Source organism: Salmo salar, chromosome ssa14 (assembly GCF_905237065.1).
Source record: "Salmo salar chromosome ssa14, Ssal_v3.1, whole genome shotgun sequence".
In the NCBI taxonomy this organism is placed as follows: Eukaryota; Metazoa; Chordata; class Actinopteri; order Salmoniformes; family Salmonidae; genus Salmo; species Salmo salar.
Window position 1 is genome coordinate 34,432,888 of NC_059455.1, and position 16,261 is coordinate 34,449,148.

General features: G+C 42.4%; 1 protein-coding gene across 3 annotated transcripts; it reads right to left on the reverse strand.

The window, feature by feature from the left end:
* Nucleotides 1-67: 67 nt before the first annotated feature.
* Nucleotides 68-13,885, reverse strand: zgc:66427 (E3 ubiquitin-protein ligase znrf1). Of its 3 annotated transcripts, none has more exons than XM_045694260.1 (5): nucleotides 13,122-13,885; nucleotides 10,594-10,689; nucleotides 8,170-8,275; nucleotides 2,494-2,593; nucleotides 68-948 (listed from the first exon to the last, which is right to left on the reverse strand). In XM_045694260.1, the coding sequence occupies exons 1-4, from the start codon at nucleotides 13,636-13,638 to the stop codon at nucleotides 2,536-2,538; spliced, it is 777 nt and encodes a 258-aa protein (XP_045550216.1). In that variant the 5' UTR covers nucleotides 13,639-13,885; the 3' UTR covers nucleotides 68-948; nucleotides 2,494-2,535. The 3 variants fall into 3 exon arrangements, with proteins under 3 accessions (XP_045550216.1, XP_013996158.1, XP_013996159.1); XM_014140683.2 differs by having other exon boundaries at nucleotides 68-2,310; XM_014140684.2 differs by having other exon boundaries at nucleotides 68-2,325.
* Nucleotides 13,886-16,261: the final 2,376 nt, after the last annotated feature.

The window sequence follows — 16,261 nt, forward strand, 5'->3', positions numbered from 1 at the left end:
CAGACATTCCACAAAACACTTATGAACACTACAGTACTCATACGCAAACAAGGACATTGACAAAACATGGCTCACACAAGTATATTTATTGTAAAAAATACATATAAAAACAACTTTGAGACAAAAGATTGGAGCTTAGAAACAGTATAATGAACAGACAAAGACCAAGCCATTTTGAATTGCAATACATATGTACACTTTAATAAATAAACTGAATTGTTCTGTTATACCAGAGAGAAGGCAGATAGTCCATATCTTGGGATGCAGATATCACCATGGTGACCTTAAAAACATTATCATTGAATATATCAACAATAACCTAAACAAAGCTCAGGGTCTAGGAGGAACAGAACCCTGTGATTTAACACAAAGAATGCTATACAGAAATGATCATCCTTGGAGAAAAGCTATGCTGCCGAGTAATAACATATGTAAAAATGGAGGTATTGCACCACACAGCTAAAAGAGAAGAGTAGTCAAGTAAAGGAACATTTGGGGCTTCAGATTGTCCATATTTTCACTGACAACCCCTCCGCTCCCTCCTCAAAAGTACACATCATTATTCATCATCATCACCACAAATATTGTAACATTTGAATTTCTCTCTTTTTCACACACATCCCCTACCACTGTTTCATGTACACAGACATGCATACATACTTTTGGCGGAATAGTTCTTTCTTATTTTTTGGGGGGGACGAAAGAGTAACATGCACAGGGCTGCCATCTAGGGGCAGGAAAGGTCGTGGCACCTCAGTTCAGAATGCAGGATGTTGGGCAAGAACTTGGGGATATCATCCAATAGGAATGCTGAACAGGGCTGATCCTCATGCTGGTCAACAGCAGTCCAGCCGTGCTCTGATCAACTCACTGTAGCATCACCACTGATCCCCAGAGTACACTACACCAGAGGAGCCTGGACAGACAAACCTCACCAGGCAAAGGCAACTAAAACACAGGCAAAGGTATCTGTTTAGCACATTTAGTAGTAATAATAATAATAATAATGGGAATAATACAATGTCTATAAATCCTCTTATGGGGAAAGGGGGGTGGGGTAATATAAGAATCACCCCATCAGCTGTTCTTTGCTTCCAGCGACAGGAATCATGGGATAGGCAAGGCAGCTGCCTCATGGAGTAATCATGCCCTTAAATACATCATCCCTCCCATTCAGACATGAATGCAGGGAGCCAGATGGCCAGACTAGCGCACAGGGCCTGGTCCAACAATCCGGACTACACCCTAGAGAGAGGCAGGGGGACATGAAGACCCAGAAACACCACCACATGCCTTCAGCACAAAAGGCGGGGTGGGTCTCACAGAGGGCCATGTCAAAGTAGCACAATGTTCCTTAAAGTATCTGTGTGATTAAAAACAAAGTATCACTATGATTAAAACTATCGCTGTCACCCAGGGCACTAAGCACACACACCTCTCATGTATACAGCCAGTGAGAGGACTGGAGTTCACTTCTGCGGTCCAGTCAGGTGGTGTCATCCCCAACATTAGCTGGCCCCATTCGTCCACACCGCTATTGCACGCACGCACACACACACACACACACACACACACACAAACAACCGTATGGAAATATCAACAACCTGCTACCACTGCAGTAAAGGACCTAATACAGTGGTGTCAGCACCAACCAAACAAACTGACCTGCTCAGCCTTTAACTTAACAATCAACTCACACCCACCATCCTTCTCCTGAAATGTGTCATGGTGACAATAGAAAAACACCTACAATCACTATAACAACCCCACCCACAGAATAAAGCCCTGCGTTCCAACATCTGGCTAATAAAAACAATGCATTGCAATATTTATGCATAATCAATTCATTTATTTTTTTCCAGAGCTGGGCTGTTTTTTTATGAACAGAAACATTTATCCACTGTAACGTGAATCTCTGCACAATATTGTTTTGCAGCATCAGGAAAGATAACATTACCTTTCCATATGGATAGTCCACATTAGGGTAAGAAGAATGCAGGGAGCACAGAAACACATTTTCCTCTTGAGTTCCAAAGGTCTTTCAGGGTACTGCCAACCTGGTATGATAATATATCCCCTTCCAGCAGTTTAGGCTATAGTTTCGTCTACATTGACAGAGGAGAGGTGCCATCTATTCCAGGGGTGATTATAGTGGTCTGCGTTGAGTTCAAATGGACTAAACCAGGTCCAAGATGGTAAAGTGGTCGTTGGTCACATCCTTGTGGGGTTGTGTTGTTATTAGGAGGCTTGCCTCTGGTATTAATCATTGTCATAGTATATTTTCTGCAATTGTAGATACATTGCAATCTCCTGTGGGGTAAAAATCTAAAGCATGTCAGAAACAGATGCATCCCTCTCATTTGGAATGTGTAATCCTTCATATAAAAATCTCTTAATATTCAGGTACATAATCATGTCCACACTAACTTCTACCCAGTTGGGTAATGTGACATCATGAGGTTGGAACAAATGGGGCCATGAACACGTACATACCTGAGTCAGGTGTGCCACTGAGCAGGACATGTGACCCATGAGTCAATCAAAAGGGTGTTCAGGACAGCAGGTCTTCACCTTCGCCCAGGAGTCAATACAGCTGGACAGAGAAACAAATGTCTATTTTCCCTTTTGATTATCACATATTCACTTATTTGTCAGGGACCATGCATAACATGTCTATTACAACAGAGTTTTAGTTACATAACTAACTTCCATCTGTGGTCCCACGGTGGGACTTAACTATGACCATGGTGCAGCTGACTCACTGTGAGACAGCATGATTAGAAACACTTGTTGTGGTTAGGGGTGTGAACGTTTAAATGAAATTGGGATCATTGGCGTTTAGAAAAAATACCTAAGGCCTAGGGAAAGTTGAATAATATTTATAAAACCAGGGATGAAGAGGCAAACTTTAGGCTACTTTGGTGAATGTGAGATACAGATTACCAAGACATATCCAGTTCTTTCGTCTGCCCCCTCCTCTCTCTTCCTCGCGCTGGCTCGCCTGCTTGTTCTCTTCGTTAATGATGTGAATGTGTGTTCAGTTTTAGTTTTTTTGTGTGTAGAATATCCTAGCCTGGCGCAACAGTTTAAGGTACTGCATCGTAGTGCTTGAGGCATCACTGCAGACCTGGGTTCGATCCCTGGCTGTGTCACATGGGTCTCTTGTGACCGGGAGACCCATGAGGCGGCATACAATTGGCCCAGGGTCTTCCGGGTTAGGGGAGGGTTTGGCCGGCCGGGATTTCCTTGTCCCATCGCGCTCTAGCGACTCCATGTGGCAAGCTGACTTCGGTCGCCAGCTGGACGGTGTTTCCTCTGACACATTGGTGCGGCTGGCTTTCAGGTTAAGCGAGCAGTGTGTCAAGAAGCAGTGCGGCTTGGCAGGGTCCTGTTTTCGGAGGACGCACGGCTCTTGACCTTCACCTCTCCCGAGTCCATAGGGGAGTTGCAGTGATGGGACAATTGGATATCACGAAATTGGCAAGAAAAAGGGGTAAAAAGTACAAAATAAAATCAACTAAAACAATATTGTCCTAGCCTATTCATTGATAATAGGGCCTTGCTTGACTGAAGTTGCAAGACATGTGAAAGCCAAGAAATTGCGAGATACAGCTTTTGATTACCGATAGATAGGCCTAGTGAACGGTTCGGACGGTCTATCTGGTGGCCGACCTGCCTATACCGTGCCCCTCCCCTCTCTATCCGTTACTTCGCTAACTCGCTATGAAATATGGAAGTGTTTGTGTTCTCGGAAGTACAGGAACTAATCAGTCTCCTCTGTTCCAAAAATACAAAATCTTAGGAGTCGATTGTGAGTGGAATTGAATTGTGACACTCAGAAATGGGAGCTGAAACCGTGAGTTGACATGCAAGGAGTAGAGGAATCTATTATTTTGGAGAAGACTTTCCACCACTACGTCGTTGTTGTCAACAGTTGGAAAAATAGCAGAGAAAGGCACGCGACAGCAGCGAAGTCCTGTATGGCAATACTTTCAGAAGTTAAATGAGAAGGTGGTGAAATACAAACTTATAAGAATTGTAGTACAGGTGCAATGCTTAACCTGTCTGGGCTGGGGGGCAGTATTTTCACGGGCGGATGAAAAATGTACCCAATTTAAAACAGGTTACTACTCTGGCCCAGAAACTAGAATATGCATATTATTAGTAGATTTGGATAGAAAACACTCTGAAGTTTCTAAAACGGTTTGAATGGTGTCTGTGAGTATAACAGAACTCATAAGGCAGGCAAAAACCTGAGAAAAAATCAAGCAGGAAGTGGAAAGTCTGAGAATTGTAGTTCTTCTTTTGATTCTCTATCGAAGCTACAGTGTCTGTGGGGTGACGTTGCACTTCCTAAGGCTTCCATTGGCTGTCTAAAGCCTTCAGAAAGTGGTTTGAGCCTTCTCCTGTCACTGGGCAGAGTATAGGAGCTCATTCACTGAGTGGACTGCCTGGCAACAAAGGGATTGGATATGCGTGGTCACGCGAGCACGCCGTTCCTTCTTTTTCTTCTTGAATGAATATGCTATTGTCCGGTTGGAATATTATCGCAATTTTACGTTAAAAATACCATAAAGATTGATTTTAAACAGCGTTTGACATGGGACACGCCAAAGGATGTTTTTGTGCTGGTCGAGGGCAGTCAGGTCTGGAGTGAACCAAGGGCTATATCTGTTCCTGGTTCTACATTTTTTTTAAAGGGGCATGCTTATTTAAGATGGTGAGGAAATTACTTTTAAAGAACATATGGACACCTGCTCGTCAAAAATCTGGGGCAGGTAGTGTTCTCCTGGAATCTGCCAAACCCAGATTCATCCTTCAGACTGCTAGATGGTGAAGCGTGATTCATCACTCCAGAGAACGCATTTCCACTGCTCCAGAGTCCAATGGCGGCGAACATTACACCTCTCCAGGTGAAGATTGGCATTGTGATCTTAGGCTTGTGTGCGGCTGCTCAGACATGGAAACCGATTTCATGGAGCTCCCGACAAACAGTTATTGTGTTGACGTTGCTTCCAGAGGCAGTTCGGAACTCGGCAGTGAGTGTTGCAACCAAGGACAGACGTTTTTTTTACGCACTACGCGCTTCAGCATTTGTCGGCCCTGTTCTGTGAGCTTGTGTGGCCTACCACTTCACAGCTGAGCCTTTGTTGCTACTAGATGTTTCCACTTCACAATAACAGCACTTACAGTTAACTGGAGCAGCTCTAGGAGTGAAGAAATTTGACAAACTGACTTGTTGGAAAGGTGGCATCCTATGACGGTGCCACGTTGAAAGTCACTGAGCTCCTCAGTAAGGCCATTCTACTGCCAATGTTTGTCTATCGAGATTGCATGGCTGTGTATTCGATTTTATACACCTGTCAGCAACGGGCAGAAATAGCAACATCCCCAAATTTGAAGGGGTGTCCACATACTTGTGTATATATAGTGTATATTAAAGATCACTTGCAGGATGAGAACATTACTGGATTTCTTTGGCCAATAATCTACTAATAATATGCATATTCTAGTTTCTGGGCCAGAGTAGTAACCTGTTTAAATTGGGTACGTTTTTCATCCGGCCGTGAAAATACTGCCCCCTAGCCCAGACAGGTTAACCTGTTGGGGATAGGGGGCAGTATTTGCACGGCCGGATAAAAAGCGTACCCGATTTAATCTGGTTACTACTCCTGCCCAGTAACTAGTATATGCATATAATTGTTTGATTTGGATAGAAAACACCCTAAAGTTTCTAAAACTGTTTGAATGGTGTCTGAGTATAACAGAACTCATTTGGCAGGCCAAAACCTGAGAAGATTCCAAACAGGAAGCGCCCTCTCTGACCATTTCTTGGCCTTCTTGATCATCTCTATCCAAAACAGGGGATCTCTGACATAACGTGACATTTTCTAACGCTCCCATAGGCTCTCAGAAGGCGCCAGAACGTTGAATGATGACTTTGCATGCCATGGCTGAAAAACAGTAGCGCATTTGGTAAGTGGTCGATCTGAGAACAATGAGACTGGGGCGCGCGTGCACGAGACTCCACCATGTTTACATTTTCAGTCTTTGAACGAAAACAGGGTTTCCCGGTCGGAATATTATCGCTTTTTTACGAGAAAAAACGCATAAAAATGGATTTTAAACAGCGTTTGACATGCTTCGAAGTACGGTAATGGAATATTTTGACATTTTTTGTCACGAAACGCGCCGGGCGCGTCACCCTTCTTTACCCTTCGGATAGTGTCTTGAACGCACGAACAAAACGCTGTTATTTGGATATAACTATGGATTATTTGGAACCAAACCAACATTTGTTATTGAAGTAGAAGTCCTGGGAGTGCATTCTGACGAAGAACAGCAAAGGTAATCCAATTTTTCTTATAGTAAATCTGAGTTTGGTGGGTGTCAAAATAGCTAGCCTGTGATGGCCGGGCTATCTACTCAGAATATTGCAAAATGTGCTTTCACCGAAAAGCTATTTTAAAATCGGACATAGCGATTGCATAAAGGAGTTCTGTATCTATAATTCTTAAAATAATAGTTATGTTTTTTGTGAACGTTTATCGTGAGTAATTTAGTAAATTCACCGGAAGTGTTCGGTGGGAATGCTAGTCACATGCTAGTCACATGATAATGTAAAAAGCTGGTTTTTGATATAAATATGAACTTGATTGAACAAAACAAGCATGTATTGTATAACATAATGTCCTAGGAGTGTCATCTGATGAAGATCATCAAAGGTTAGTGCTGCATTTAGCTGTGGTTTTGGTTTTTGTGACATTATATGCTAGCTTGAAAAATGGGTGTCTGATTATTTCTGGCTGGGTACTCTGCTGACATAATCTAATGTTTTGCTTTCGTTGTAAAGCCTTTTTGAAATTGGACAGTGTGGTTAGATTAATGAGAGTCTTGTCTTTAAAATGGTGTAAAATAGTCATATGTTTGAGAAATTGAAGTAATAGCATTTCTAAGGTATTTGAATATCGCGCCACGGGATTCCACTGGCTGAGCGTCCCACCTAGCCCAGAGAGGTTAATGGCCCTCAAATCACAAATGGCTTGGTACTCAGCACTCCATTGTCCCTGTAATCACTCTGACATCAATGCAAATACAATTGAAAATCAAATCAACCACTTCATGATTGAATATCCCCTGTCACGCAGCGAGAGCCAGCTCCTCAAACAGCTTTTTGATGTGTGTAATAAAATAGCGCATGCATTGTTTTGCAACTTTTTCACATCATCAATATTCGCGTCATGCAGCCCATATATGTTTTGATTTTCCAAAGACATTCTAAGGTTTGGATCACAACTAAAGTTGCCAAATAACTCTATATTAAGCATATAGGACCTGTTATCACTTTTTATAACCGCTCAATTCAGAGCACACACACTGCAATTGATTGCGGAAAATATCCTTTCTATTTCATGCAGCTATGTTCAATTGTATTATTTTAAATTGTATTCTTCTTACTATAAAAATAATATAATATGAAATAATGGCATGGGAATTATAAGAAAATCATGTCTGCTAAATGAACTGCCAGATCAGTATTTATGTTCTTCTGAAATACATTTTCTTCATATCATAGGTTCTTAAGACCTGCCTAAAATAAATAATGGATTTAATCATGGATTTAATTTTATGGTGTATATTAAATGGATTTATTAAACTTTTAAAAAATGTAGATGTTCCAGGGTCTGCATCAGTGGCTTGATGCGTGGAAGCCCAGAGATGCTTTAAAGTGTTTGTTAATTAACGGTCAATTACCATGAGACCGGCGGTGATTTGCATGACAGTTACCAGCTAACAAATTGTCATGACTGCCACAGTCCTAAATTGGATTTCAAAAGAATACAACTCATGTTTGTATGACATGCTTCCCATGCATCACAGTTGCATAATTGCTTCCTGGTAGATAGAATAGAAAAGTATAAAATTAAATTGTACAGCAGATTATGATGAATTATCAGATCTGTGCTCGTCTGTGTGAGAAATGTCACCCCTTTCCCTACTAGGTCACGTGTATGTCTGCATCCCAAATGGCACCCTATTCCCTATATAGTGAAATACTTTCGACCAGAGCCCTATGGGGGGCCCTGGTCAAAATAAGTGCACTATATAGGGACTAGGGTTCCATTTGAGACAGATATATTGTGTGTATTAAATCCTCAGTGTAATTACCTCTTGTGGTAGACACAAAGGCAGGCCAGCCGGGCGATGGTCTCTCCCTGCTGCAGCTCGTCCAGACAGATGGAACACTCACCGCTGTCCTTACTCAGCACGTCCGCTGAGACCACCACACACATCACAGAAATGATAGTTAGACAAAATACTGAGCACATCTGCTGAGACCACAGTTTGTGTAATAGACTGTAATAACACCATAATAACACCACTCATGACCCGACGTGAGTATTACATTTAGCATGCAATGCCAACCCTTTCTCTGGGTGAATGTAAAGACAGTAGGGCTGGGAATTGCCAGGGACCTCACGATACAATATTATCACGATACTTAGTTGCCGATACTAGGGTTGAATGGCAGGAACCCGGTTACCGGGATTTACCGTCCAAAACCACTCCCTTTTTCCAAGATAAATAACTGCGAGAAACCGGTAAATTATAATGAATAATTTATATGAACAACATGGCATGAAATGGAACTGTTAAATGATATGCAATATTTAAATATGGTTTCTCTACAGCCTCTGCATGATGAATCAATGCTCAGGGTGGGGACAGACAGCCCATCTCAGTATGGAGCGCAGTTCACAATGTATTGTAGACCTACAGGATCATCTCATTAAAACATTTTATCCTAGATTTGCTGCAGTAATATTAAGACCGAATGCGTGTCTAATTTACCTATCTCCATCTGGCTTTCGGGGGTCACCTTGTTTTTTAACTGTAAGATAATCATTTTTTAATTGCAGCTGCAGAGTTTTAAAACAGCCTATCACTCGAATATCGTTGCTTTAAATCAGTGCATTCGGGAGCACTCTCACAGTCTTTTTTTCTCTTTCTCTACGTCAACTCCATTCCAATTGCTTCCAAAATACATAATCCTGTTCTAGATTGATATACATGTCCTAGCCTACCTCTTTCAGGCAATATATTCAATGCAGTATTAGCCTTATATTTAGAAAATTAATAATGGGTTATGCATAATATCCTTCTTACGTATAGCCTCTGTCTCTTGAGCAAAACACAAGCACCTGTGTTCCACTGCCCTCTCTCCTTAAAAAACACTCCGTAGCTCTTGGAGTCCCAGGCAGGGAAAAACTAGATCAGAATAGCTTGTTGGACATCATTTTTTTTAGCATTTCTTATACCAAAAGACAATTTGAAGAGGGACGCAAACTCTTTTTTTGTTGAATGTTAAATACTGCAGGCAATAGAAGTCTGCATGTAATTCTAGTCCTATATTATTCAAGGATGTCATTAGAATGATTAAGATAAGGACAACAAAACGTATTTAATTTAACTGTTGAAAGCGAGGAAGGAATGAAGCAGCAATAGAGAAAGAGGTAGGCTAATAACATTAGGGGAAATATTATGGAAGGTATAAATGTGTCAGCCTACTAAGTATACAAATAGGCCCTATTATATTTCAAAATTAAAATCAAATTCGCTAACCTATACTTGTAACTTTGTAGGCCGCATGTGCTACACCAGAATCGCATGTTTTCTTCTGCTTTATCATGGTTTGAACAATGTGCGCAATTCCAGTCCATATAATACAGTATAATACAATACAGTACAGGTTAAATAAAGGTGAAATAAATAAATAAAAATACAGTTCACACTCAAAACGATGAGCCTACAGGAGCTAGTTGAATTTATTTACCCAAGAGCACATATAGCTAGCTACGTCTATGGGCTTTTATGTCTTTATGTTGTGCGTAATGTGCAGTAGCCTATATCATATATGTATTGCATAACGGCACAATCATTTGGGCTTTTCTGGGCTTGGGCTCATTAAATGTCATTAATGTATGGCTCGTAAAATGTATTTAATATATGGCTCATCAGGCTCAGCTAGCATCAGGTTTGAATGTCCATGCTGATCAAATCTCTAATCAAATCCAGACATTTATGCTTTATAATGCTTTTGAATGACACTTCTGGCTTTGGCAGGAAATACTGGGTTATCCGGGTGAAAAGTGATTTATTCTTGGGATGGAACATTTGTAAAATACCTGGAAAATATTTAACCCTAGCTAATACGATATGTATTGCAATTCTCACGTTTCTATATGTATTGCGAGTCGATACTGCGATTTTATTTGATGTTCCAAACATATTGGGGTAGCTTAGCGGTTAAGAGCGTTGGGCCAGTAACTGAAAGGTCGCTGGTTCGAATCCCCGAGCTGGCAAGGTGGAAATATCTGCTGTTCTGCATGGCAGTTACCCCCAACAACAACTGTTCCCCGGGCGCAGATGACTTGGACGTCGATTAAGGCAGCCCCCCGGAACTCTCCGATACAGAGGGGTTGGGTTCAATGCGTAAGACACATTCCAGTTGAATGCATTTAGTTGTACAACTGACTAGGTATCCCCCTTATTTTATTACTCACTATATATTTGCTGAAGAGAGATACTTACTGTTGTAAGGGAGAGGGGGAGATGTGAGGCAGCTCAACAGGTGATCCTCAATTCTGCCACCCGGGAAAGGCTTGGAGCAGAACGGACAGCGGATATCTGGGGAGGAGACGACAACATGCTCATGTTTAACAACAACACATTAGAAAAACAAAAGAGGGGAGTTGATCAAATCAACTAGTCAACTAATGAAATCAACTAGTCCATCATGCATGCCATTGGTCTTCAATAGATGTTGACATTTGCATTTGTGTGATCAGCGTGTCATGACAAATGATTAAAGGTCAACTGACCCGTGATGAGTTTTCTAGTCATCATCATTCTACCAGACCAGGCAATCACACATAAAAAGAGGAGTCCAGCCTCGGGGATGGAACGACGTGGGGGAGAGCGTGCCCAGTTGGCCTACATTCCTCTCTGGCCCTCCTATCAGCCATGCCCAAGTGAGGACTTTGACCCATTTCCTAGACTTGCTCTGTGCTGTGTTTGTGTGTTATGGCGCGTGGGAAAATAAATCCAACGTCGTGTTTGGACAGGGGTCTCACTCATATACAACCACATCTGTCTAATGAATAACATAGATTCTCAGTGTAGACCTCTCTCAGTCTGGGACTGGCCATATTGGAAACGTCCCTAGCTACCGTAAGTCAATGGATTTTGTTGAGAGTGATGCATGGGCTATTGTTGGAGAGATCATTGATGAATCTCTAATGAATTCATGGTTGTGCTACATTCTGAAATGGTCAACGCAGTCAGTTTGTAGTACTACTGTATTAGCTAGCTAATCTATTAACAGCAGCCTGATTGTTACAACTTAAAACAATGGGTTCTGCTGTAATAAGTCAAGTAGCTTGTAAGCACGAGAGAAGATCATACCTCCAAGAATGCAGGTTCAGTAGTAAGCCTGGACAATTTTTGTCACCGTAGAACTGATTGTTGAGCCCTAGCCTAATAGAGAATGGAGTATTTTTGTTGGCACTAACTTCACCATGGCTCTTTGGCCAAAGCCTATAGGGAAATGAATGGGGGTTTGAGGGTTTTTGGATAAACACAGAAAAATAAGTTAAATACAGGCTTTAGAGATCTTATACATTTTGTTCTATGAGATTTTGTTCAATCAGCTAACGGCACTTTTTGTGAGTTTTGAAGCATTTATGTAATCAAAACAAGCACATAAAGGCTTCATAATTCATAACGGTCATGTTAACTGACTGATATTACCTCATAGAACAAAATGTATAAGACCTCCTAGCCTGTGATAACCTCAGACCTTATTTTCGGCGTTTATCTAATCAAATCAAGCTTTATTTATACAGCACATTTCGGACATAGAATGCAACGAAATGTGCTTTACAGGAAATAAATTATAACAAAGAATGAAAATAAAAGCTGAAATATATACTACACAATATAAAAAACTAAATGACACAAACTGAACAACTAAAAAGCACATTAAGGAAAATCAAAGCTAAAAAAAGATGTGTTTTAAGATCTCTTTTAAATATGTCCACAGTTTCAGCCACCCTGACTGGCAGGTTATTCCAGAGGCTGGGGGCATAATAACTAAAGGCTGCCTCTCCATGCCTCTTGGTCCTAGGCTTTGGGATAGTTAAAAGGGCAGTGGCAGAGGACCTGAGGGACCTACTTGGTACATAACTTAATAGCATGTCTGACATGTATTGGGGTGCACAATAGTGGATTGATTTAAAAACCAATAGAAGAATCTTAAAATGAATTATAAAACTCACAGGCAGTGCTCTCCGTCTGGTCAGTAACTGTGCTGCAGCGTTCTGTATGTTTTGCAGTTGACCACTGGCTTTCTTGGGTAGACCAGACAGGAGAGCATTTCAGTAGTCAAGCCTGCTTGTAATAAAAGCATGGATGAGTCTCTCTGTATCAGCCTGTTCCTTGGTGGTAAAAAGCTATTTTTGTCACAATCCTAACGTGTGATTCGGAATTTAGTTCAGAATCTAAAATAACACCTAGGTTTTTTACCTTGTGATGTATCTTTATTGCCTGTGAATTAAAATGTGCAGCTAGATTCTCTCTCTGTGCTTTGGCTCCAACAATAAGCACCTCAGTCTTGTCTTGATTTAGCTGGAGGAAGTTGTGAGCCACCCAGGTATTTAAAACACTAATACAGTCTAATCATTTATTTATGAAGCTAAAATCATCTGGTGACACAGAAATGTAAAGTTTTATAACGTCTGTGTAGCAGTGAAAATCAATGCTGTGCTTTCTGATAATTCTGCTAAGGGGTAACATATATAAACTGAACAGTACACCAGACCCAAAATCCCCAACCCCCATTTATTTCCCCTACAGGAATGGCTGGACGAACCAGATAACTAATTTCAGGTTTTTCGGACCACAAGCTGGCAAGCTCTATACCAATGGGGCATTTCACTGTGTTTTTGTTCACACAGTGTGTGTGATAATGTATGGTTGTCAAATCTGCGAGAGAAAATAGTATCAGCAACTTAAACAATACACAAAAAAAACACAAAATGGGTGGTCTCGTATAAACTTACTGCCATGTCGGTTGTTGACACGGTAGAGGCCAATCCAAGCCTCCGACACTGGGCGCTGATGGATGCCTCTCATCCGTGCGGATCTTGCGCTGACGTTGCGCCCAGAAGAGTGTCGATTACCGGGTAAACGTTCAGAGAAAGTGCGGTGAGGCACTTGGCCTGTCTCCTCTCCAGGCAGATGTTCCCCGTTTACAGCACCCTCAGGACTGCTATTGCAGTCTTCCTCGCGTTTGTATTCGCTGTTGTCTTCTGCTGGTGATGATGGGCTGATGGACGGGTGGCTCTTGTGGTCGACGGGGCTTCCACCGGTGCTCGCCTGTTGCCCCATGTCCGAATCGCTGCCCTCCTCCGATCGGCTACGGTTGGTCTCTGAATCGTCAAAACTCCCCAAAAAGTCTACCATAAGACTGGTGGGCCTATTGCACCGGGGTTGTCGATAGGAATCCCGCGTGATGCCATCTTTCCCGAAAGCCGAAGGCACTGGGTCCTCTTGTAAACGACTAGCTCTTGTCCCCATCTCTTTCGTTGAGAGCAGTTAGCTAGCCAGCTAACTCACCTATCTAACGTTAGATAAACTAGCCTTCTCAGTACCTTTACGGACCACAAAACTGGAGATTTTAGATGGTGTTATTCTCGAAAGGTGTATTTAAAATTCTTCCCACGATCTCTTAAATGATATTTGTTCTATAAATAGAGTATTGTCTACCGGTTGATATCCCTCGTCAGTCTTTGCTGCAGCAGCGGAAGTGAATTTAGTTTCTTCTTCGGTATCATGGCGTTTTCACATTTTGTTTGTGCATGGCGCCACCTACTGTGCGGAAGTGTGTGGTCGATCACGTTGCATTTTGTGAACACATAAAAAGGTGAAAATGAAAAAATTGCACCACCAACTAACCCTACACCTATATACCACTACTTCATTAAAATAAAAATCCCCACCCTATTCCACTACTTTGACTCTAACTGATCCTACACCAGGCCAATGGCATGAGAGGACGGCACTCTTTAGTTCAACAGACCTTGCAACTCTTCTGCCGTAAAACCTTGTGCACCCAAGTACATCTCTGCCGCTGCCACCACAACGTCTATTTTCTGTGATTTACGTTCCATTTCTGCGGTACAGTTGATAACCATGGCAATGAATGCTAAGAAGCTAACCTTACTGAAGCACACATTCATATTCACCCTTGACCCATCATCCTCTACTCTCTTCAGTGCCTCAGCATACGACACCTTCTGTTCTACTCTGACCCTGGCAACCTAAACCTGTCTCTCTCGCACTGGGCACTTCTGATCCCCAGCAACATGGTCACCTCCACAATTGACCGTTTTTTCCACCGATACTACAAAATCAAATAAAATGTATTTATATAGCCCTTCTTACATCAGCTGATATATCAAAGTGCTGTACAGAAACCCATCCTAAAACCCCAAACAGCAAGCAATGCAGGTGTAGAAGCACGGTGGCTAGGAAAAACTCCCTAGAAAGGCCAAAACCTAGGAAGAAACCTAGAGAGGACCCAGGCTATGAGGGGTGGCCAGTCCTCTTCTGGCTGTGCCGGGTGGAGATTATAACAGAACATGGCCAAGATGTTCAAATGTTCATAAATGACCAGCATGGTCAAATAATAGTAATCACAGTGAATAGGTCAGGGTTCCATAGCCGCATGCAGAACAGTTGAAACTGGAGCAGCAGCACTGCCAGGTGGACTGGGGACAACAAGGAGTCATCATGCCAGGTAGTCCTGAGGCATGGTCCTAGGGCTCAGGTCCTCCGAGAGAGAGAAAGAAAGAAAGAAAGAGAGAATTAGAGAGAGCATACTTAAATTCACACAGGACATCGGATAAGACACGAGAAATACTCCAGATATAACAGACTGACCCTAGCCCCCAGACACATAAACTACTGCAGCATAAATACTGGAGGCTGAGACAGGAGGGGTCAGGAGACACCGTGGCCCCATCCGATGATACCCCCGGACAGGGCCAAACAGGCAGGATATAACCCCACCCACTTTGCCAAAGCACAGCCCCCACACCACTAGAGGGATATCTTCAACCAACATCAACCACGAACTTACAATCCTGATACAAGGCCGAGTATAGCCCACAAAGATCTCCGCCACGGCACAACCCAAGGGGGGGCGCCAACCCAGACAGGAAGACCACGTCAGTGACTCAACCCACTCAAGTGACACACCCCTCCTAGGGGCGACATGGAAGAGCACCAATAAGCCAGTGACTCAGCCCCTGTAATAGGGTTAGAGGCAGAGAATCCCAGTGGAAAGAGGGGAACCGGCAAGGCAGAGACAGCAAGGGCGGTTCGTTGCTTCAGCCTTTCCGTTCACCTTCACACTCCTGGGCCAGACTACACTCAATCATAGGACCTACTGAAGAGATGAGTCTTCAATAAAGTCTTAAAGGTTGAGACCGAGTCTGCGTCTCTCACATGGGTAGGCAGACCATTCCATAAAAAATTGAGCTCTATAGGAGAAAGCCCTGCCTCCAGCTGTTGGCTTAGAAATTCTAGGGACAATTAGGAGGCCTGCGTCTTGTGACCGTAGCGTACGTGTAGGTATGTACAGCAGGACCAAATCGGAAAGATAGGTAAGAGCAAGCCCATGTAATGCTTTGTAGGTTAGCAGTAAAACCTTGAAATCGGCCCTTGCCTTAACAGGAAGCCAGTGTTGGGAGGCTAGCACTGGAGTAATATGATAATTTTTTTTGGTTCTAGTCAGGATTCTAGCAGCAGTATTTTGCACTAACTGAAGTTTATTTAGTGCTTTATCCTGGTAGCCGGAAAGTAGAGCATTGCAGTAGTCTAACCTAGAAGTAACAGAAGCATGGATTCATTTTCTGCATCATTTTTGGACAGAAAATCTCTGATTTTTGCAATGTTACGTAAATGGAAAAAAGCTGTCCTTGAAACAGTCTTGATATGTTCGTCAAAATAGAGATCAGGGTCCAGAGTAACGCCGAGGTCCTTCACAGTTTTATTTGAGACGACTGTACAACCATCAAGATTAATTGTCAGATTCAACAGAAGATCTCTTTGTTTCTTGGGACCTAGAACAAGCATCTCTGTTTTGTCCGAGTTTAAAAGTAGAAAGTTTGCAGCCATCCACTTCCTTATGTCTGAA

Excerpts from the sequence above, each read along its gene's own strand:
- zgc:66427 (XM_045694260.1), bottom strand. The coding sequence starts at position 13,638 with ATGGGGACAAGAGCTAGTCGTTTACAAGAGGACCCAGTGCCTTCGGCT. Across the intron at positions 10,690-13,121 it reads TGTCAACAACCGACATGGCA|ATATCCGCTGTCCGTTCTGC; the intron begins GTAAGTTTATAC and ends TCTCCTCCCCAG. Across the intron at positions 2,594-8,169 it reads CTTTGTGTCTACCACAAGAG|CTGTATTGACTCCTGGGCGA; the intron begins GTAATTACACTG and ends TTCTCTGTCCAG.